General features: G+C 34.3%; 1 protein-coding gene across 50 annotated transcripts in view; it reads left to right on the top strand.

Moving 5' to 3' along the window:
* Positions 1 to 24,936, top strand: part of CLASP2 (cytoplasmic linker associated protein 2) — a 185,624-nt gene that overhangs the window by 97,391 nt on the left and 63,297 nt on the right. For 6 of the 50 annotated variants that reach the window (XM_059390654.1, XM_059390648.1, XM_059390653.1 and 3 more), the window contains 8 exons: positions 6,745 to 6,768; positions 8,504 to 8,521; positions 10,600 to 10,701; positions 16,357 to 16,527; positions 17,166 to 17,273; positions 21,157 to 21,219; positions 22,205 to 22,311; positions 24,107 to 24,130. In XM_059390654.1, coding sequence (XP_059246637.1) covers positions 6,745 to 6,768; positions 8,504 to 8,521; positions 10,600 to 10,701; positions 16,357 to 16,527; positions 17,166 to 17,273; positions 21,157 to 21,219; positions 22,205 to 22,311; positions 24,107 to 24,130 — 617 coding nt within the window. Of the gene's footprint in view, positions 1 to 6,744; positions 6,769 to 8,503; positions 8,522 to 10,599; positions 10,702 to 10,853; positions 10,881 to 13,768; positions 13,796 to 16,356; positions 16,528 to 17,165; positions 17,274 to 21,156; positions 21,220 to 22,204; positions 22,312 to 24,106; positions 24,131 to 24,936 lie in introns of all 50 variants that reach the window. The other 44 variants (XM_059390658.1, XM_059390657.1, XM_059390668.1 and 41 more) reach the window with 16 other exon arrangements.

The following is a 24,936-nucleotide window of genomic DNA, read 5'->3' as shown; positions in this document are numbered from 1 at the left end:
AGTTGGGAAGGGCTTTGGCCTTGTATCCATCCAGCTTCTGTTCCCTTACCAAAAAGTCAAAAGCCTTTGGGGATCTGGAGAAAATGCAAAATACAAAATCAGAGTTTAGTCATGTATTCCCAAAGCTATTTGGAATTTGTTTTTTATGTTTATCAACTTTATTATTAATTTTTTTTAGTATATCTGTCTGTCTAAGTAATCTCTACACCCAATGTGGGGCTTGAATTCATAACCCCAGGATCAAGAGCTGTGTGCTCTTCAGCTGAGATGGCCAAGCATTCTTTGTTTATCAACGCTACAAGTTTGAGGCTGGTTATTCATTTTGCTTCTCTGTTTTGTGCTTCATTTTTCTTTTCCTTGGGTAGTACTGGTAAAACACTTAGCAGGCAGCTCATTGGAGCACAGTGGGAAGTACAGAGATATTGGAGTGAACTGTAGTACATGATAAAGTTGGCACAGCTACATTTAGTGAGGAAAAGATAAATAATTCAGTAAATGGTGTTTAGACACATGGTTTACAGTTTGGTATAAAATTAAGTTAGAACCAGGGCGCGTGGGTGGCTCAGTGGGTTAAAGCCTTTGCCTTCGGCTCAGGTTGTGATCCCAGAGTCCTGGGATCGAGCCCCACATTGGGCTTTCTGCTCAGCAGGGAGCCTGCTTCCTCCTCTCTCTCTCTGCCTGCCTCTCTGCCTACTTGTGGTCTCAGTCTGTCAAATAAATAAGTAAAAATCTTTTTAAAAAAATTAAGTTAGAGCCATTTTTCACACCATATAAAAATTTATTTCAGATGACTAAGGAGTTGAAAAACAGCTTGATAAAAAGAAATCTCAGGTTAGGGAAGGAATTTCTAAATATAAATACCAAAAAGTCATGAGGGAAGAGTCCCTCTGATTTAAATCTTAAGTCTGAAAATATAAAATCAAGTGGCTGAAAAGCTAAAAGGGAAAAAGTCTTATCACATACTACCAAAGCAGCTAAAATGTCAGCAAGTTTTATGAGTCTATGAAAAACAGATGCACTTATTTTTATAGAAAAATAGCCTACGTATATCAAAATCGTCCTCCCAAAACACCAGAACAAATGTTGAATCTTAGCTGGACTCAAACAAGTGCAAATTGAAAGAACTGTAAATAAAAAAATTAGGATTAGTGCCTGATGCTGATTAAAAAAAAATACAGTTAAAAAGTGCTGATGTGAATTAAACATGGAACACTTTTTCTAAGTGGCAATTTAGTAATACCATGAAGCTTTTCTTCTTTATTATTATTATTTATTATTTATTATTGAAATAAAATTGACATACAGTAAATACTAGTTTCACAGGTACCACCTATTGATTCAACAATTGTATACATTACTAAGTGCTCACCACAATAAGCATAGTCACCATATAATGTTATTACAATATTATTGATCTCATGAAGCTAAATATTCAGAATTCATTTATTATTATTTATTTATTATTGTTTTAGAGAGTGCAAGCATGAGCAGGACTAGGGAGGGGTACAGAGAGGGGGAAAAGAGAATCTTAAGCAGGCTGTACATCCAGCGCAGACTCTGACACAGGGCTCAGTCTCATGAACCTGAGATCATGACCCGAGCCAAAATCAAGAGTCAGATGCTTAACCGACCAAGCCACCCACGTGCCCCTAAATGTTCAGAATTTAGATCCAGTGATCCAGTTTTTGTAGATAATTATGCAAGAAATAAAATAGAATATTCATTGTATTTTTAATAATAGATCTTATTAGAGTCAACCTTGTTCTGTAACAAAAGGGGTATGATTAAATTATACATAATTATAAATACTATGCAGCCTTTAACAAGTAACATTTTTAACAAAGATCAAATGATCCTATCAAATGAGTGATACTTTCATCATTTTGTATAAAATTATACATAGATAAATACACATATACTAAACAAAGATGTTAACAAGGATGTCAACAGTCGGTTGTTCAGTGCTTTTAATTTTCATAAAACTTTTCTGTATTAGAAACATTACTGGGAATGTGGTGTTATTTCAGTATATGAAAATGAATCAATTAAATAAATTTTATTAGTAAAGGACAAAAACCACATAATTATTTCAGTACATGCAGAAAAGGCATTTTATAAAGCCTAAGACCTTTTCATGATAAAAAAAATAATCAACAAACTAGGAATAGAAGGGAAATTTGTGAACCTGGTAAAGAGCATCTATGGAAAATCCACAGCTAATACCATACTTAATGTGAAAGACTGGATGCTGTCTCCCAAGATCAGCAAGATAAGGATGTCCACTCTGGCTCTTCCTAACATTACAGTGGAGGTTCTAGCCAGGTCATTAGGGCAAGCAAAAGAAATAAGATGTATCCAGATTGGAAGAAAAGTAAAACTGTCTGTATTTGCAGAAAACATGACCTTATATTGAGAAAATCCTAAGGCATCCACAAAAAAAAAAACAAAAACTGTTAGAGCTTAATAATGAGTTCAGCAAGGCTGTAGAATATAAGATCAATATACAAAAATCAATTATGTTTCTAAATGCTAGTGATAAATAATTTGAAAATAAATACCAATTGTAGTAGCATAAAAAGAATAAAATACTTAGGAATTAATAGTAACAAAAGAAATATAAAACTTCTCTAGGAAAAATCACTCCTGTATTTCTTCTTTATTCTTAACACTCATAATACTGCTGGCACCAGATTTGTTGGTTTTCCACACCAATCAGTTCTATGGCTGGATGTCCTGTGTTTCAATTCAGTTCTGACTCTAACCATAATTAGCATAGACCTCACAGATTAAGGGCTCAGTCCTCTAAGACTCCCCCTGCCAGCCCCCATCCCCACTCTTCAAACATCAGTTGCAAATCCAGGTTGTCACCAGTGCTTCTGACCAAATGGACTATAATCAGAGGTTCTGATAACCTCCTCTTCAGGTTCAGTTAATTTGCTAGACTGACTCACAAAACTCAAGAAAACAGTCTACTTACTAGACTACTGGTTTATTACAAAGGACTTGTAAAAGATTTGAATGGGCAGCCAGATAAAGAGATACATGAGGCAAGGTCTGGAAGGGTGCAAAGCCCAGGAGTTTTTGTTTCCATTGAGTTACATTGTACCACCCTCCTGGCATATTTACCAAACCAGAAAGTCTCTGAACCTTGTACTTTGGGGATTTTTAGGGACACTTCATCACATAGGTATGATCAGTCATTAACTCAGTCTTCAGTTTTTCTCCCTTTCCCAGAAGATGGAAAATGCCTAAAAATTCCAAGCTTCTGATCATGCTTTTTCAGCTTTCTGGTGACCAGCCTCCATTCTCTCCAGGAGCACACCAGGAATCACCTCATTAAAACAAGACACTGCTTTCACTCAGGAAATTACAAGGGTCTTAAGTCAAGGTATCTGTGTCCGGTACCAGGGTCAAAGACCAAATATTAGAACAAAAAAGATACTCTTAGTGCTCTTATAATTTTGGGAAATTATGAAGGTCTTAGGAACTCTGTGTGAGGAACCAGAGGACAGAGAACCAAGAGCAAAAACTTTTTATATGTATATTTTCACACTTGTTCACTGAAAACTACAATATGTTGTTAAAAATCTAAATTAATGGAAAGACACCCAGGTTCTTTAAAGACTTACTACTGGGGGCGCCTGGGTGGCTTAGTCAATTGAGCATCCAACTCTTCATTTCAGCTCAGGTCATGTTCTCATGGGTCATGAGATCTAGTCCCACCTCGGGCTCTGTGCTTAGCAGGGAATCTGCTGGAAATTCTCTCCCTCTCCCCACCACCCTTGCTCAGGCTCCCTCTCTTTTTCTCAAATCCTTAAAAAATTAAAGACTTGGCATTGTTAACATCGCAAATTGACCTATAGATTTAATGCAATCCCTGTCAAAAAGTCCAGATGCCTTTTTATGGACATTGACACACACATCCTAAAATCTTTATGAAAATGCAGGGAATCCAAAATCGATTTTGAGAAAGAACAATCTTGAAAAAGTTGGTTGGATTCACACTTTCCAATCTAAAAACTTATTCAAAGCTACAGTAATCAAGCCTCTGTAGTACTGGCATAAGGATAGATATATAGTCCAATGAAGTAGAGTTGAGGAGCCAGAAAAAAACCCATATATTTATGATCAGTTGATTTTTTCATAAGGGTGCCAAGTCCATTCATTGGGGAAAGAATTCTTTTCAACAAATGGTGCTGAAACAACTGGATAGCTACTTGCCAAGGAATGAATTTGGATCCCTACCTCACACCATATCCAGAAAGTTAACTCAAAATGGATCAAAGACCCAAATGTAAGAGCTAAAACTGTAAAACTCTTGGAAGAAAACATAGGTGTAAATTTTTTAAGTAATGTTTTCTTAGCTACTACACCACACACACAAACAATGTAAGAAAGGGTAAATAAACTGGGCTTCATCAAAATTTAAAACTTTAGTGCTTCCAAAGGCACCATCAAGAAAGTAAAAGGACAGCATAGAGAAGGAGAAAAAATGTTTCAAATCACATAACTGATATTAGGGACTTCTAGTCCAATTACATGAAGAACTCATAACTCAGTAACAAAGACAATTCAATTTAAAAGTGGGCAAAAGATTTGAATAGACATTTCTCTAAAGACAACATACAGATTGCCAGTAAGTACATGAAAAGATGCCTAACATCATTAGTCATTAGGAAAGTGCAAATCAAAAGCATAATAAGATACCACTTTATTCATGAAGAGGGCTGTTATCAAAGAGATGGACAGTAACAAATGCTTGTGAGGATATGGAGAAATGAGAACCCTCATGCAGTGCTGATAAGAATGTAGAATAGTGGAGCTGCTATGGCAACAGCTTGGGAGTTTCTCAAAAGTGAAACAGAGTTTTCAGCTGACCAGCAGTTCCATTCCTAGCTGGTATGTTCCAAAATATTATGAAGAATATGTTATGAAAATGTGTACATGAATCTTCATAGCAACAGTATTCATAATAGCCATGGAAACAACCAAAATGTCCATCAACTGGTGAATGGTTAAATAGATATCATTAAATAGAGTGGAATATTATTCAGCCATAAAAAGGAATATGTTCCATAAAAGTACTAAAACATGCTTCAGGATGGGTGGACATTTATTGTTTGATTCCACTTACATGCAATGTCTAGAGTAGATAGATCCACAGAAAAAGAAAGTAAATTAGTTCCCAAAGGCAAAGAGGGGAATAGAGAGTGAGAGTGACTCCTAACAGGATTTCTTTTGGGGGTGATAAAAACTTTATGGAATTAGTGATGAGTTGTGCAACCTGTTAATACACTAAAGATATTGAGTTGTGTTAATACACTAAAGATATTGAATTGTATAGCATAAAAAGTTAATTTTATGATACATAAATTACATCTCTTTTTTTAAGTAGGGAAGAAACTGGAAAACATAAAATGTATTTATCTGGTGTCTTAAAAATGTGATATTTAGTATCTATTATTTTATTACCAGAAAAATACAGTATTTGAAATGTTTCAGTGTGAACTAGGAAGGCAATTTGTAACAGTATTTTTCTTTCATAAGAAAGTGCTGTGAGATTGACTTAATTAGTTTCTTTTGGTTTTTTAAGGTTTGAATTGCACATTTACTTCATTACAGAAGGGAAAGATGTCCCTCTATCCTCTTTTTCTGACCCATGTTTACACTCAAAGACAATGAACTTCTTGCCTTTGGCTCTTTCCAGGGCCTGGTTAATGAATTTTCTCATTCTTTTTCTGTTTCTCTATTTCTTCCTTCCTTTCTTTGTCTCTCTCCCTCTCCCCTACTCTCCTCCCTCCCCCTCTTCTGCTTCTCTCCTCTGCCTCTCTTTCCCCACTACCCGCCTCTCCCTCCATCAGCTTGTATATATGTATATAAATACATGTGTATAAATACATGAGACTGATGTATTCTGTTTTATTCTGCTTTGAGCCTTGCTTGTCATGGCTGAACATTTATTGATCAGAGGGAGAGTTCTATTGTTTTTCAGCAAACACTTAATGAGCACTTCTGTTTTTGCCAGGCAACCCACTAGGTCATGGAGATCCAGAAATAGATGCCTTTGTACTCAGGAGTCTCCCAGTCTAGTGGTAGATTGCTAAAGGATGAGCAGCTGAAAATATTGTTGCATTTTATGCATTTAGAATTTGAAGTCCCAGTGAGACATCAGACTGGAGGTGTTAAGGAGTTGTAGTATAATGAGAAAGAGAGGTACAGTGGCATCAAGATGGTATGGTAATGGAACTCAGGAAGAAAGATGTGTGCTTGTGAGATTGGATTTGGAAGTCATTAGAGACTTTTCTTACTATAATCTTGCAGTGCTTAAACTTAGTTCATTACTTAAAGCAGTTGCTACTAGGTTTTTTTCTCCCGGTTCCTTTGGGAATGGGGAGGATGGGGAATGGGAATATGATGAGTGTTTGATATCAGGAAACTCAGAAGACCAAAGCAAGAGGTCTGCTTGATGGTGGCAAGGGTACCAAGTTGGGATACAGGCTTCACTAACTTCTCACTCTAGGCAAGTGAAAATCAAACTCATTATCTTTGTTTTTATATCTTTTTCTCACAAAGGAACCTCATCTTGTTTAAATCTCCTAATATGTTTTAATTGAGTACAAGTTTCATATATGTGTCTGTACTGTGAATTTTGTCTTCTTAAAAATAATGTCCTAGGGATTTTAAAATCATATTTTTCTAACATACTGAGTTTTCCTCTGTTCTTTGCTTGCTCTTTCATCAAAGAGGATACTTCTGACAAGATAGATGGTAAGAACTTACTTTTCTAATTCTACTAAAGATTTTTATGGCTCTTGGATTCTGTATAATATCTTCATTCTCTTTTCAAAAATATACTGCTTATTTTATAGCAATCTTAATGTAAAAGTGGCTACCTAATTCTCTAAAATTTTGGGTTAAGCATAGTCATTTTTGGGTTTCCCATTCTATTCAAATACTAGGTTACTGTTTCTTTTAAGTTAAATCAGTTATCTTAAAATTTTTTACCTTAGCTCATAGAAATATTCTTGATTTCTCAAGTCTTTCTCTGAAATAGAATCAGAATCATAAGAATGGAAAGAAATCTCATAAGTCATTTGATTGAACTCTTTAGTTTACTAACTGTGATACAGAGAGAGAGAAATGAGATATTTTACAGATTAGTGTGGTTATTTGTGAAAACAAAATGCAAGTTACAGTGCTGTCTTTTTAAGAACAAGTTTAAAACTAACATTTAATAAGAACTGAACTTTTTTTTGTTTGAAAAGTTTTGCCTTTTTAATCTCAGTATTAAGTGATTATAGTTTATCTATGCTTGCTTGGTTCAGTGTGGTATTTTTATCTTTATGGTATTTGTCAGATACTACATGGCATATTATCTACATTTCCCCTTAACTTCATCAGATACCATACTGTTGTCTAGGAACTTGAGCTTTTTTTAAGAACTTGTAAGAAGATACTGAATCTGTAAGTCTTAGTAGGAGATCTAGAAAAGATGGAATATTGTATGTTTTTCTGTCAATTACTACATAAGCTCTTAAATAGATACATCTTCCATTCTGATGAGTGGGAGATTTATTTCATCTTGGGTTGGGTACATGACTGTTACTTATATTGTCTCTATGTTCCTCTGGATGTTTAATGTCTTTCACAAGTTAAAAAAATTATTGAATGAAATGAAAACCCACCACAAGATAGTTTCTGTATTTTAAACTCTTTATGGTATCACTTCTCACACTGAAATTCTGTGTCCTTAAACTATTCTCACTTTCCAGATTAAGATCTTTTTTTGTTTGGCTCAGAAACATCAACCTATTTGAAGAATCATCTGTGTCACGTGATGTGATACTCTCACCTGATGTTCAATCCTGTGTTTAAAAAAAAAAAATCTGTCTGTACACATACAGAGATACATCTATTATTTCCCTTTAGTATAGAGTTGTGACATTTTCAGTTGTTCATTTCTGCTACTTTTCATTGACATCTTAGAGAGCACATATGTGCTGAGTACTCAACATATGTTGAGTAAATAGCTGATGGATTGATAGGTCTATGTAATGCTTTAATGAAGATACTGCATTAATGAGGTCTACATCATGGATTTGACTTCTATGTTTGTCAGTTAGCTCTTCTAGTTCTTTTATGGACAACTTTTTGAAAATGCACAGAAAATATTCTTATTCTGTAAAAACCTTTATTTCAGAGAGTAATGACAGGGTTATGTCTTTCTTGAGGGATTACCTTCCATAATTTTCTTCACCATTTCACATTCTGAGTATGAAATGGAGCAGATAAAAGTGCTGTGGAATTTCGCCATTTTTATTTGTCTAGTTTAACCTTTTCTTGTGCTGTGGATCATTAGATGGCCTCAAATTTGGGGTAAGGCTATAAGACTAACATTTTTTTCACTCTTTCATTTTAGTCTTGGGTGGGAGGTGCAAGTAGGTCTTAACATAAGCATTGGCAGAATTTGTTGAAATGTTATTGTTTTATTTCTCTTATTTAGGAGCAACATCCGAAGATGGTAAGAATTATACATTTTGTTAGTAACACAAATACTTCTACATTAATATTTTCATTAGTAGGAATTAAATATTAAAAACTAAAATAGGCTTTTTTTCCCAAAACTATATAATTTGCCAGCTGTGGTAGCATTTACATTTTATGTTTGATTGTGTTAGTTATACATGTGAATTTTTTTCCTTTAGTTCTTCATTTGGAGTTTTGCTTCGTATCTTGGATCATCTCATGCTGGAAAACATAATTTCTTAACATGTTTAATACTTTCTAGTATAAAATTAGTAAATAATTTTTTTTCATGTAGTATCATTAGTGCTTTTCCTTATTTTTATGTTTTGCTTTTTAATTTATGCTAATTTATTTATACTTTGGGGGAGCATGCTCCATTGCTGTTACATGGGAGTTTAAATGCATTTCTTTAGTCCGCTTTTAAGTGTGTCTTTGATTTAGAATCAGTGGAGAATTGCATATATGACTTGAATTTGAGATGACAAATAACTTGCTAGATACACTAATCTATTTTATTGAGCTAGTTTACTTTAAGAAAATATTTATTGCTTTTGAATTTGTAGAAAGAAAAAAATTCAGTTTTTTAATTTATATTGCCCGGCTGTCTTATTAAACCTCTGATTTTGAAACACACTTCTTTTTTTCCTAAGTTTTACATGGATGACCTTTTCTTGTGATATAAAACCAAGTATATTTAACAATTTTAGTCTCCTGCCTACTCTAATATATTTGAAATATTTCTTATTTTTCATATCAGTTGGAGTACTCTATAAAAATGGTTTCTGGCACTGTGGCATTGTAATTTAGAACAACAGTATCAAAATAGCTGTCCTGATTTCTTTGTTATATTGGATAAATTCTCCATTTCAAAAATAATAATTTTGTCTTTCTGTTTTACTTCTTAGTCGGGAGAACATTGTATCCTACCTCTAAACAGACTCTGTAAAAGGGTGAAAGGCCTGAACTATGGGTTTATTAAGGGCCTTGAAGAATTGAGAATGCTCAACTCACCAACTAGAGTTCTGGTTTTGCTTGTTGTATTCCTGGTTTTTAATCACTCTTATCTTCCGTCACTCATTTCTTAATTTTATAATTTCTCCTTACTCTTCATTATTTTTTCCTAATTAATATAGCCATATCAGGCTATCCAGTATAATGATTGCCCTACAAATTGTTTCTTTTAACTGAACAGGATTCTGAGCCCTTCTTTATGATTTTGTTTAGTACTGGTTCTGATTTGAGAGGGTTGAGACTGCTTGAGAACACCATAGTACCTACTAGTAATATACTTTTGTTTTTACTAATGACACTTTACTTAGGTCCTTTGATCAACATTATCTCCTTTGCTTTAGAAGCTCTAGAAATAGATGTTTGTGGTTTGATTTTGTGGAGGGGATGAGACATTGGTAGAGGAGAAGGGAGTTATGCTGAGAAAAGTGCCAACACTTATATGATAGGTATTTCCTCAAATCATTTTATAAATGAAATTGATTGGGGAAAAAGAATCGTAAATGTGTCCATATTTGTCTGTAGTAATCTGATATTTAGCACAGGATAAAAATATTAAATATTTTACCTAATATTATCTCTTCTTGCAAATCCCTTTTAGAAGTATGTTTTCAGTTAAAAGAATTGTTTGGGTAGTTGTTTCTAATAAAATTAGACTGATGTAAAACTATAAGCTGTATTTGAGAATAAACTAAATTTCATGGAAACTGAAATTTTAGAATTGGAACTGCCAATTAAGAAACAAGTAGCATGCCTGTGGTAATTATCTCAATTATGACTCTACTGAACTAATAATCTCAAACTAAGAATGGAAATCTTCTACTTTGACTTTACTTTTACCCTTGAAGGAAAGTTAGCTTATGGTGCAACACATAAAAGGCAGTAATTATTTTAAAAATTTTAAGAGAAATATCACCTGTCAGTGATGGTTATGTTGTTAACAAAATTTAACAATACTTGAAAAGCACACCCAATTAGAAAATTATAGTGAGATTTTTTTTTCCTCATTACTAAATATCATTATAGAAAAATGTCTTTAATTACATAAATAATTTTATTCCTTAGGCCGGGTAAGAGCAAAGCTTTCAGCACCACTTGCTGGCATGGGAAATGCCAAGACAGATTCTCGAGGAAGAAGTCGAACAAAAATGGTGTCTCAGTCACAGCGTACGTATTGCCTGAGTTTTCCTGGATTTATAATACAGTAGGATAAGTGTGTTGCTTGTATATGATTGTATTAGGAGATTGACCAGTGGATAAAGACAAAGCTAACTTCAAAAAAGACAAGCCACATACTGAGTTCTTGTTCTGTACTTTAGGTTCATCATCACCTGACAAAAATGAAGGTATTTTTTTTTTTCAATGTTTTGGATCAGTTGTTGTGCATGTTTTGGAATTTTTTTGAGTGGGTGTTGTCTTGTCTTTGGTGTGTTACTAGGGCTGCATCATTGATATCCGCCACTTAGAAAGAAAAAACTTCATCTGCTGTACAAAGTTTTGCATGGAGATATTTTAAGTAGCACAAATCTCTTAGCATTAAGGTTTTCAAAGTCTATGCAAAAACTTGCAAATGTAGAAAATTGTGCTTTTTAGAAGCAAAATAATTGCTATATGTTAGCATCTAATCTGGTTGCTCCTACCTAATCCTTTTCAAGGACAGATATGTGTGTCTTCGTACTCTTCCCAAAATCTATTAGAATATGGTTAGCATTTTTGGCAGGTATATACTGATTCATAGTGAGGAAACATAAGATGACCAGTTCTGTTATATTTCTTATTAAATTTAAGATTTATATTTTTACTGTTTCATTGGGAGCTGAGTTCCTCATAAGCACAATTATTAAAAAGCACAATTTTGAGGTCTAGGTAAAATGAATGATTCATTTCTACATGTTCCAGAATAATAACCCATACATTTATGGCATTATTAATTTAAGAGTTTGTTCCTATTCTTTCTTTATCAAGAGATTTTCATTAGCACTTAGCTCTAAAAACAGGATTTTTTTTCCCTAAGGAAGTAACTGGGGGTTATTCTGCATACTTGGCTATTTTGAAAAGAAGTATATATAACTGTCTTCCACGGTGGTGTAGGTGATTTATCAAGATAGAGATGTCCCATTTGTCTGTTTTTAGTTTGATTCCCAAATCTTGGAATCAGGGAAAACAGCTAGGCTTGGAGGGGACCAGATGGAGATTACACAAGCTCTGCCAGCAGGTTTTCCTTTTCTCCTCTTTCCAAAGTCAAAAAATCCAGGCAGAGAAATTATGGGAATATTCAATAAGAGCCCCCAAAATAAGAGCTTGGTAAAATTGGTTTGCAAATTGATGATTATTTATAAACAAGAAAAATGGAAAATGCCCTCTGGGTAAGGGCTTCCAAATTCCACATTAGGAATAGATCATATCACATTCTTCCCTGATTTTTAATTTCTTTTTCTGTATTTTTAGAATAATTTTCTTAAGTAGTTCCGTCTTTTTAGCAGTTGTAGCATAGTTGGTTAGCCATGCTACTCCAAATGTAGCATCTGCATCACCTGGGAGCTAGTTAGAAATGCACAGTGCCACCACAATGTCCTGGATTCAGGCTTTTTAACAAGATCACCAAGTGATTTGTGTATAATAAAGTCTCAGAAGTACCTGATTTTGATCATGCACTCTGAAGCCATATTACCCACATATCAATCATAGCTCTTCCAGTCTACTTAATGTTGCTGTATTTCTGTATATTTATCTATAAAATGAGAATAATCTCGGAGGGTTGTAGTGAGGATTAAACGTTATAGTGCATTTAATGTACTTTAAGATGATATCCGGGCCCAGAATAAGCACTCTGTATTTCAGCTGATAAATTGTCCTCCCTGTTATCATTACCTAATGTCAACTGAATTTTAAACTCTTGTTGTATACTTTTGTACCTTGTTTATGTATGGCCTTTTGGAAACAAATAAAAAATGATAATGTTAGGAAACTTAAAGCATAAAGAAGAATAAAGATAGCAACCCAAAACTGTCTGTATCCAGTATCTTAAGGATAAAATTTAATTTGATGTGAGCTATTTTATTTAGTTCTTTTCTAAAGTAATACGAAGACAGCTTGTGACAGAGATTTAAAGTGCTTCATGTATGGTTTTCTAATATATTACCTAAGGACCTCCCTTTTAGGTATATTGTAATTACTGATCACTTCAGTAAGATTTGGAATAACTTTTTTACATTTGGTTTTTCACTTTGAAACCCAGTCTACAATACTTCACATCCTCTCCTGATGTATGAGAACATAATGATAGGCTTTTTAGATCTGGTAGGATTTTAAGATCAGAAGACCCTCACTATGAAATCACTTGGGTTTTAAATCCTATTGGAGAGGTTTTTGTTTGTTTGCTTGCTTATTTATTTGAATGACTGTATATTCCATTCCAGATTCTTTCGAAAACAGAAATTGTGGCCCTATATGATTTGATGCAAGTTTCTTTACAACATATTTGCACAGAAATATTGCTGTGACCTCCATGTTCACTTTGTTGGGAAGTAATTCATTAGGGTTTGCATGATCTTTTCAAATTTTTATTTTACCATTTAGGGGGGAAAAAAATCTCTTGGGTCAAAGCAGGTGTATTCTGATGACTAACCAAAATAAATAAAAGCAGACCCAATGGAGAGACTTCCGGATTTATATTTACATAAGGATGGTGTCTTTTGTTATTGCTGATAGTGACTGGTTGTGTACAAATGACTGTACAGCCTGTCAGAAACTTGGTCTCTTCACCCCAACCCCTGCTGTTTTTTTTTTTCCCCTGTGCATCTTAAAAAAAATTTGTAGCTTTTTCATGTAAGCTTTCTTCAGCTATAAGATACTGTGTAGTTCTTCTTTACCTGTACTTTTAAATTAAATGTTTAAATGCTTAAAAGTTAAACATTTAATTATTTAGATTATAGGCTATTAGTAGAAGAAAAGCTGAAGAATTTACATTTACTTTTGCAACTTCATTTCATCTGCTTTGTACATGAGTCTCTGATTTCAGCTGTAAAAGCTACTTAAATGTACTGCTTTTGTTACAGATGTCTATGGCTTAGGGATTTTTCTTTTAAAGTTTGCTTTTTTTGCTTTAGGGTTTTTTATTTTCTAAGAAATGACTAAAGCTTTCTTATTTCCATCTGCCATTCATTCTAAATCTGCTCCTTCCCTCTTCGTGGATTATAACCCTTACCCTAATTCTGCCTTTACACTTGTTCAGGATCACAATCTGCTAATACCATTGGTGGTAAGAATCTATAGACTTTATGTGTGCATCTATTGTTTGATCATATTTTCATTATTGAGAATGGGTTCTATTCAGCAGAAATTCTCAACATAAAATTCCATCATTGTCCCTTCAATTGTTGAAATTATCCAAGTCGATCCCATAGGTTTAGATATTCAAAAGCAAAGGAGCTTTAGTAATGCCTTGAAACTACCTCGTAAAAAGTATAAAATGCTAGTTTGAAAACTTTAGGTAGCACGAGAGAAATTAGGTATCCCATTTCTAGTTTTACAAATTATTTTGTAGCAGCGTGCTATTCCCTTTTCTTTTCTAGCATGCCCCTTTTCTTCAACTCTTTGGTTTTCTTATTAATATTTAGCCTAGATAGTCCTTGGGTGGGGAAAAAGCCTTGATATTTTCTCTAAGTATGAATAATTACAAAATGAGTCACAGGTATTGGAAGTATTGCAACAATCACAGGGACTGTTGGTAGGGGATTGGAGTCAGTGGAGAAGAGAGGCTAATGGTGAAAATGAAATGAACACTGCCGATTTTCTTTTCTAGGAGAGGGTATGAATGAATTTAAATATAGAAAGAGTGAGCTTACAAAATTTTGATAAACACAGTTAACCTAGACTAGGTGGAGTGATTACTCTGCCTCTGTACTGCATGTTTCCTCTCTGCTGAATAGACCTACTTTTCAAGGAATTCTTAGTCTCCTACCAACACCTTTATCCCTTAAATTTATATTTTTAACAAAATACCATATTGTACGTGTTCATTCAGTTCATTATTTATACTTTCATATTGTTGCAAGTGTTCCCATAAAATATTCCATTGGCTTATCTTGCATTGTGAGTTTGTGGCATGTTGGGTGTTTGGATGTTTTGGTGTGTATGTTTAGTTTAGATACTGCATGGAGAAAATAGGTGCCTTGTGGGTATCCTTAAGGTTATAACTGAAAAAAATCTGATTTGAAGATTCTTCACCTGAAACACCAAGAAACAATTCAAACGAGGCATTGTTTTAAAGTAAAACTGAATAATTTCCCTGTAATAATTTAGAAGTCCTTCTACTCAAGTTAATTGTTAATTTCATTGGAAGTACTACTTTGTTTTAAACAGTATTGCTATAACTGTGGAAGATAATTTTCATTTTGTGTGCTGGTAGAGTTTAGGAATTAAGCATGAATTTAAATTGTATTTAGTAAGACCACGCCAAGAAAACTACAGAGAGGGTCACAATCAGCAGCCCATGGTCCACATCAAACCTACCTCTATTCATGTATTGTTTGGTCTACACAACATGATAAAAATGAGAAAATTTCAAAGGTTTCATTTTCTTAAAAAACCCTAAAACCTAGCTGGTATTATTTCAGACACAGCTGAACTGTGAAGTCCCCCCCCCCCCGCTCCGCTTCCCACCCTACCCCACCCCACGTTACACTCAGTGCTCCTCCCTCATTAACATCTCCTGCTTGACCACATTGGCATTTGAGTCTTTAGGTTTTGCTCTGTGAAAATGAAGCATGATTGGGTAAGATTATACAAGGTGAGCAGTGACTGCCCTGTTGGTTAAGACAATTGATGCCCAACAAAGGGGAAAAGTAGCTTTCATAATGAGTTGCTTTCATTTGTCTAAGTGCAAGTTTAACTTTTCTATGATGCTGCCATTCAGAATGTAGAGTTAAACTTTATCTTGGAGTTATCTAGTTTGTTTTCCCATTCAGTGAAGATGTGAAATATTTTGATTGACAAGGACCTCATTTCCTTAAAAGTTAACCCATGCAATTCTAATGTAAAACCGTGTTTCTTAACTTTTTTTTTAGCCCTTGCCCCAGTCTGTGAGATTTTGTCCAGTTCCCTCTCTCTTTTCCCCTGACCACATATCCTCTGTCTTCCAAGACTGAGAATTGCTAGTTTAGAAAGGGTCTAACTTCTCTGACATTTGCTCAAAGTCCTTTTCTACTCCCAGTACCCCTACATCTACATCCTAGGCATGGCCACCCAAGATCCCTTTGCTGTTGGAAAATAGCAAAAAGCAAGTTTCTTTTTTTCAGCTGGCCCAATTTTATATAAACATTTAAAATTTAATTTTATAAAAATTTTTAAAAATTACTATTATATAGTAACAGAAGCATCTCAGAAGGCAAATTGTTTTAACATGAAGAAAATTTTTATTATATTCTTAGCAAAACAATAGTGGTAATGGAATGACTAATTCTGTTCTTGCAGATACATAGCTTTCTAATATATATAGCTGTAACCGTGTGAAATGTATTGTCAGATAAGTTACTTTTTTGGAAATCTCTTATGCTGTTTGTGTTCTGAAACATACTTTAGTGTTGTCCTATACCCCTCAAAACTGAAAATAGATTTTACATGATTTTTACTATTCAGTCCTAGGATATATAGCATATTCTTTTTTTTCCAGGTTATGACCATCCTCAATCCATTTCCTTTGAACTTAGAACTTGCCATACTATCCCAGTTTTCTCAGATGTATTTCTTGAGTTTTTATCCTTTCAACAAGTTTTCTTAGAGTTCACATCTTAACATTCGTTATGTATGTTTGGTGTTCAGCTGGCAGCCGGTCGGGGTCTCCAGGAAGAGTTCTGACCACAACAGCCCTCTCCACTGTGAGCTCTGGTGTTCAAAGAGTCTTGGTCAGTTCAGCCTCAGCGCCGAAGAGAAGCAAGATACCGCGGAGCCAGGGCTGTAGCAGAGAGGCTAGTCCCTCTAGGCTATCCGTGGGTAAGGTTTTTTCTATGAGATTTGGGACCTCTTCTTTTGTATTTCAGGCCTGGATATTGGATAGCATGGCAGACAAGAGTTGGGCCCTTAGAGGCTAGAAGAAAACAACTCAATTCAAAGAAAATTGAAATATAGGTTATAAATTGAATTAGGTATCTTACCTGAAATGTATAATTCATTTATATTTTAATCCTTTTATTTGTAGCCTTACATTTGTAGAACACTGTTTTACCCTTGTAAGCTTATACAGACTAGAGGACTGTATTCAAATTTAACTGTATTCCTGATAATGCTAAAGTATCAAGAGTAATTTGTTCTCAACCTCAGATTGATCAGTTTTTAAGAAACAAAAATAAAACTAACATATCAAAAATGCAAATTCTGGGGGCCCCTGGGTGGCTCATTCATTAAGTGTCTTCCTTCAGCTCAGGTCATGATTCCAGGGTCCTGGGATCAAGCCCCATGTTGGGCTCCCTGCTCGGCAGGAAGCCTGCTTCTTCCTCTCCCACTCCCCCTGCTTGTGTTCCCTCTCTCACTGTGTCTCTCTGTCAAATAAATAAAATCTTCTTTAAAAAAAAAAAAAAGTAAATTCTGTCTTTTGTTTCCTCCCTTTCTGTGCTGCTGTTGCTTTCTACCAGCCCGAAGTAGTCGTATTCCTCGACCTAGTGTGAGTCAAGGATGCAGCCGGGAAGCCAGTCGGGAGAGCAGCAGGGATACAAGTCCTGTTCGCTCTTTTCAGCCCCTTGGTAAGTACTTGGGCAGGTGTCGATTATGTTTCTTTCCCCTTTGTTATCACCATTTGATAACCTCAGCATACTTGGGGTTTAGCTTTCTTCATGGACTATGTCTTTGCCTTTCTTTTCTATCCTGATAGAAGAAAGAGTCAGAAGGAAATTACATGTTTGGGAAATTCCTTTGACATTTACTTGTTTTAAATGAGCAATTTAGACCTTGTATAAACAAATTGCCTCCAAAATCAAGTAAATATCACACAGATTTAACTACTGAATATTGTGTTCAAGATTTATCTTAAGAAATAAACCTATACAGTTTAAAGGTAGTATTTAAATATTTAATCTCAAGTGAAGTATGAACCATTTTGTTTGATAAAATAAATGCTGTTAGTTTTTATGGCAGACATTTCAACTTAGATTAACATTAGATTAACTAACATTAGATTAGTTAACATTAGATAGATGTTACATTAGATAGATGTAACATTAGATAGATGTTAACAATCTAATTAACATTAGATTAACATTTCAACTTAGATATTTAACTTAGGTTATTAGAGTGCTACAAGATACCATATGAACTACTAACTAACATGGGAGAGATTAACATTTTTTAAGTGTTTTATAGTTTTAATAGTCATTTACTATATATTAGTGTCATGTCACTGCTCTAAAACCTCTCTGTTCCTGGTTATATAGATTATAATTATAACCTTGACTCTAATATTATAGTTACCTCAATTATAGAAATCTTAAATGACTTTTTAAAAACTTTTAGTATTTGAGAATAATCGGAGAGGCAGAATTTTTTACATTGAAAATTTTTAGAATTTCTGCATGGTCCTTCAGCTTTGTTTATAATGCCATTTCAGGTTTTTTATTTTAATTCCATAAAATGTAGGTTGCTGTAATACTTAAAGAATTTCTCCTCAGACTTTGTGACATTTAAGTAGAACATAGTTCTACTCGTTGCCTATTGGAATTACTATTTCATTCAATAGGCATATTAGTGTAGGATATCTAGAGATTAATTTCTGTTCTCTGGGCCATTTGGTTCAACTAAATCACTAGACTGTTCTGTACTGACTTAGAAAACCCCCATTGAGCTAGGAACACAGACAGGGAGATCCTCAGCCTTTGTTGTTTCTGTTCCAGTCCCAGGTGCCGGAGTTCCCTTTCAGTACTTTGCCAGAGCTATTTTTAGTTCATATAAAGTAGTCATACATAGTATTTTTAGTTTATATACATACAGGCTGTGTATATGCACACATAGACATGTAGATATATGTGGTGCATCTTCATATATATATGTTTTAAAAATGAAATAAATCCTACATTTATATAAAATAACCGTGCCATCTTGAAGGGTTGAAGGAAGTGGATTGGGTGGGTGGGATGTGTGGTAGTTTAACAGTATATGTTCTAGGTCACATGACCTGGGTTCTGTAACTTCTGTACCTGAGTTTCCCAGTCTGTAAAGTAGGATAATAATAGTATGTACTTGTTAGGATTGTTTTGAAAAAGCTGTAAATGAGCAAATACATAAAACAAATCCCCAGAGCAGTGTGCTTGGCACACAGTGAACGCTTGGTTACCATCATCATCGCCACTGCCTCCACTATTGCTCCGCCACCATTCCTCTAAAAAGCTCTAATTGTTTGCCTAGAAGTAGTTTCCTTGTACTTTAGTAACAAGGATCTTAGGTATTTTTAATGTTCTTAACACCTGCATCCATAATGCTAATGTGGCGGTATTATTACAAAACATGAGATATCTCCTACTTGTGATCTCTCTCTGTCAAACAAATAAATAAAATCTAAAAAAAAAAGAAAAGAAAAGAACAGAGAACATGAGATATCAAGAAGAAACCAAAATGTACCTTTTAAATCTTAAGTCAGAGATTAGAGAAAATTTAAAATCAGTTTTTAATCACCTAAGTAAACATCATTAATATGCCTGTTTTTAAAGAGAGACGATGGCTGGCTAGCCATTTATTTTCTAGATTCATCTCAAAACCTCCATTTAACAATTTAAATCACTTAAGTTTTTATTATTAAAAGAAGCTGCTTTCCTGATTCTAGTGAAACATTATATTTGGATTAAAGAAGATATATCTTTTAATCATACAGTTTTAGAAAAATTTATTTTTATAGCCCTCTTATTTACATATGGATACTGCATAAGGAAGGTAGCAGATTAGCCCCATTTATTGCATAGGGATGAGGAGTAGCATTCTGGAACATCAGGTTGTCCTTTGCACTCCCATTGTTTGCTGTGTTTGCCTGCATTCTGCTGTCCTTACTGTGTTTATTTGGTGGATCCTTTTTTTCACCTCTTGAATATCACCATTAAGCAGATGAACCCCAAAGTTTGCCATGCATTCAGTTATAGCATAAGGCCAGTGTGAAGGTCCTAAAGCCCCAGAAATAAATCAGCTAAGGGCGCCTGGGTGGCTCAGCCCATTAAGCAACTGCCTTCAGCTCAGTCCTGGAGTGGAGCCCACATTGGGCTCTCTGCTCATCAAGAAGCCTGCTTTTTCCCTTCCTGTGCCCTCATCCAGCTTGTGCTCTCTCTCGCACGCACTCTCTGTCTCTCAGATAAATAAAAAATCTTTAAAAATCAGCTGAGCAAAGTCAAACTTCTCTGGAATTTGTACCCTAGATTATGTTTATTTCTGGGGCCAAGTTTCAAAAAGAAGGCTTATGTTATTACAAGCATGTGAGTGGTGCCGCTTACCTCTTACCTACAGCCACAGGTAACCATTGATTCCAGAAAATTTTTCAGAAATTTTCATCCATTAGGCATTTCTGTATTGGTAACTCTCACCGTTTTAAAAACTATTTCTGTCAGGTAAAATTAAAACTATGTATTAGTATGTTCTATTAACAATACTAGTCACTTTTCAGGGTCTGATTAAACCTTTTGTGTGGCATTCTTTCTGTTTAATCCTTTCAGTCTTTTTGATTTTTTTGTTGTTGTTGTTGTTCATTAAGGTCCTATGACAAAGAGAAGAGTGATTTGTGAAATAAAAGTATTTTAACTGCTCTAATTAATGTATCCCAAAAAGAATAATCTATTTCATTAAATACTAAAATGAGTCTTTCCTGGGTTATTTGTTTCTGTATGTAAGAAGAATGACTTTCTGGTATTAGGAAAATCAGGATTTTAAGATATGAAATTTAAAATGTGTTAAAATTAGATTCAGAGAGACATGTCACATTTCTAGGTCTTTTGATTAGATTAGTAATACTCCCTTTTTTATGTTCAGGTGTGCTTTGATATTTAAATAATCTTTTACTAAATGCAGAAGTTACTTTCTGTGAAACACAGAAAATGTTTAGGCGAATGTAAATGAGGTATGTTATCTTTTAAACAATTGAAGATGGTATATGTTCTTTTTAAGAGCAAAGGCTTTGAAAGAAGACAGATACTGAGGTGTTTCACTTACTAGTAGTGTGGCTTTGATTACATTAATTAACTTCTCTCTATGCTTGAATTTACCTATCTATAAAATGGAATAGTAATACCTGCCTCATTGGGTTCAAGATTAAAGGAGAGAGGGTTATTATTGGTTACTTAGTTACCATAGTGGTTTTTTTTTTTTAACTACAGTGTTCATATTTTTGTTTCATGCTTGTACTTTTGACATTTCCTTCCATTTGAATACTTGATTTTTTTTGTCTCCTGTGGGCTTATGTCTGTCCCCCTGGGTGTAAGATCTTTTGTGTGTCAAGGATGATATTACAGTGCTAATGTTCAATACTTGGCAGTATTCTGATCCTTAACTAGTACTAGTAATACCAGTGTTGACTAACTCTCCTTGCCTGACTATAGTGCTGCCATTATTCCTTGTTTTGTGGTAATAGATGAGGTTTGTATGGTCCTGTTATTCCAGCCTCCAGACACCATTCCAGATCTACTGGTGCCCTCTACGCCCCCGATGTATATGGGGCCTCAGGTGAAGGATGAGTACATTTTCACTATCATCTATGCATTCATCTCAGATTTTTGTCCTTTTCAGTTTCCATTGAATTGTATATTTATGTTTTTAAATCAGTTTGTTTTTATTTAAATTTAATTTGTTGGATAATAAGTCATTTGTGATTCTTTTTAATTTTCCCCCAAGTAACTTTTTCCCTTTCCACAACCTTGTTTGGGCATTTTTCTCACTGACAGGTGACATTTGTGTGTGTGTGTGTGTGTATAACCTAAGTTATGTCATGTTTAAATATGGAATTTTTTTATGTTCTCAATTATGTACTTCATCTTTGTACATGTTTTGGGAAAAAAAAAAAAAAACCAAAATGGTGGATGAAGTGTTTTAATTGTAAATGATGGTGTAGAAAGTAGTTAAGGGGGAGAATCCATCTCTAGTTTGTCTTTACATACCTCAGAATGTTGGGCACACAGTAGGTGCTTAATAAATATTAATTGACATGTCTTAGTTATTAATTGAAATCAACCTATCTTGAAGGGAATAATAATTGTTGGAGGGATTTTTTTCCCCTTGTAAATTGGTGTGGCTTTTTTGAGCTCCCTGGTCATTGTTGGTTTGAGGTTTGATCTTTGTTCTGGACTACTCCGTGGCTCACCTGAATGGATGAGATTTGCCTGACTGATAGAGCTGGGTAATTGCAAGGGCTACAGATTTGCAAGCCCTTAGCCACCCATTCTTTCTTCTGTCTTCTGGTCATAAATGTATCATAGCTACTCTTTTTTATATTTGTTTTCCATACACTGTCAGTAATTTTAATTGCCTTTACCATTTTATTTGACGAAAAACCAAATGTACCCAGAAAATACAGAATTGCTTTTAAAATGCTTTGCCCCGTTGGTTGTTGTTTTTTTTTTTTCCCTTCCCCTTAAGGATCTTAAAGTTTCCAGTGTGACACTGTTACATTTATGACTCTCTCAAAGCTGTTTTCCTCCTTCTGACGAATCAGGTCCAGGGTATGGGATCAGCCAGTCAAGCCGACTGTCATCTTCTGTCAGTGCCATGCGAGTCCTGAACACAGGTTCTGATGTGGAGGAGGCGGTAGCAGATGCCTTGGTACTCTTCTCCATTTCCTTATCATTACAGATCTTCCCATTATGAAACTAATGTATGGGTAAGGCAGTCTACCAGTGCAGAAAAGGACATGGGAAAATGCTTGTGGATTAAATCTAGGAAGACCAAATGTGGACAATGTAAAAAGCAGAACAGTATAATCAATTCTTGATCTTTATTCTTGGCCAGAATTTTCAGCCAAGGGTAAAAGTAATTGATGGCATGTTAGGAGTATAAATATTGATGTCATTAATATGGTGACGTGTTTTATGCACTGTAGTACACTAAGAGTAAGAGTAGATTAGATTAGTACGTGAATAAGTACACTACAAGCATATATTCAAAGCTTGCTTAACTTTGAGTATTTAGGGATTGTGTTAGTTTGGGGTAGGAGTTTCTAAGAAAATAGAATTTCAAGACAAATGATAATTTCTGAGAAAGTAGAATTTCAAGACAAATGATAATTAAGATATCCTCCTGGCTCTTTATGCCTGACACATTAAACAGTGAGATTTAAAAACATCATGTACAGATCCATGATAGTTTGTCAGAAGGGTGCTGTACATATTTCATTGTTGTTTTTCTCACTTAAAATTATGAAGGACGTGTCATTTGAACAATGAGTATAATTGGCTTTTGCCAATTTCCCAAGTCAGTTCAGTATGATGCTTTCTCTTTCAAATTAATCCAGTGTTTGAGAAGCATTTACTCAGTTTCTTACACAGAATTTATAAAAGGCCTCATATTTGTTTTGAAATAAAAAATACATCGTGACTTTTAAGACTGTATAATCACATTTTAACCAGTGTTGATATGATGCATTTTATCCCACATATTTGAGAAATAAGTTTTGAAAAGTATTCATTGCTCATAGCTGTAATACAATGAATGTAATCACATACGTAGTTCTGCTCTAACAGTCTACGTGTGCTGAATTTTTCCCTTTATCTCACCCATTTGATTAATTTTCCAGAAATAATACAACTAAGTAGGAACTTTGTTCTCTTAGGCATGGAATATGATCACATCTTGTTCTGATGATTTTAAATCAGTCAGATGCTGTAAATTTACTGTTTTTCATCATGTATTTCTCAAATCATATTTTCTAGTTTCTTTTTAAATAGGAGATTTACTAGTTAAATTATGCTCACATTTTATGAATTGAATGGGTTATTCTTGAACTATTGCTTAAAATACTAAGATGTGTTTGAAATATATAAAGAATATTTAACTAGGCCCAAAAGCTGAATTCCAATAATTTGATTCTGCCTACTTCCATTATTTGCATAGCATAGATACTCCAATTATAACTATTAATTTCTAGAAAAAAACTTTCCAACTAATAAGCCTAATCTGTACCTTGGGAAAATCACAGAAACAAAGTTAACTTTGGAAATGACAAAAGGATTCAAATAGAAAATTTGAGGGACACCTGGGTAGCTTAGTTGGTTAAGCGTCTAACTCTTGATCTCAGCTGAGGTCTTCATCTTAGGAACATGAGTTCCAGCCCCATGTTGGGATCCGCACTGGGCACATGGAGCCAACTAAAAAAAAAAAAGAAAGAAAATTTTAGTTTCATTCGGAAAACTGGTTATGAGAGTATTTTTGTAGCGTAGGAGTAAAGGATTTCGGCAAGATTGACGATACAGTCTGCTAATAAGCAGTTCTCATGTACCTATATATTAAAAAATTTAATGTTTCTGATTATGGGCATTGTTTATGCCTACTTCATTGTGCTGTTTAGCAAAATGTTCTTCATTATTTTCAATTTTTCTCTTTAAAAATTTACTGCTCTCAGCTCTTAGGAGACATACGGACTAAGGTATAGACATTGCTGTTTTCTGAAATCTTATGATACCATAATTTTTTTCTTTTGCTTCATCAGATTAACACAGATGAAAGTCTTCTAGAAAATACTCAAGTGGAAATAATAAGATCCTTTAATACATCCATTTTTCTGTATATGTGATTATCAATAGGGAGATGCTGCTTGAACAGAATGTCCTGTGGGGGTTCTTGTCCTTCCAGCTTGACTACTTCATACAAATGAGATGTGTTATCATTCACAATGATGTCTTATAACAAAACTGATTCTAGAGCCCAACACAAGAAGTGCCATGTTAGCACTTTCTAAATTAAGTTGATGTCTCTAAATCAGTAAGAGGCATTTAGTGATGAAACTGTCTTCATAAAGCTATTTTGAATTAAAGTCAAGTTACTTTTTGCTTTTAGATTTTAGACTTGGGAGAATTTGTAGTGACTGGAACTGTTTTAAATTATTGTGCTTATTAACGTGTTTCATAGAAATGTCTTCATGCTCATCAGCCTAAATTCAAATATCAGATTTTATAAAGATGTGTTTCCAGTCCTTCCAGGGAAATCTCAAATAAGCTATTTACTCTCTCTCATTTAATTGTTATTATGTAAGGTATTATTAGCAGTTACATTTATTAAATAATAAGCTTCAGATGTAAAGAAATCAAAGGAATCTAAATAAGCTTTCTCGCATTTATTGAAATAGATGGTACAGACATTAGGAAAACATGGAGGACCCTCAGGGGGCTTGCCTCCTAAAAATAGTAGCAAGCAAAATAGGTTCTCATTATTTTTGTCTGTATTTCACTTCCT

Source organism: Mustela nigripes, chromosome 2 (assembly GCF_022355385.1).
Source record: "Mustela nigripes isolate SB6536 chromosome 2, MUSNIG.SB6536, whole genome shotgun sequence".
NCBI classification, from domain to species: Eukaryota; Metazoa; Chordata; class Mammalia; order Carnivora; family Mustelidae; genus Mustela; species Mustela nigripes.
The sequence above is the reverse complement of the archived record's forward strand: the minus strand, read 5'-3'. Positions and strand labels throughout refer to the sequence as shown.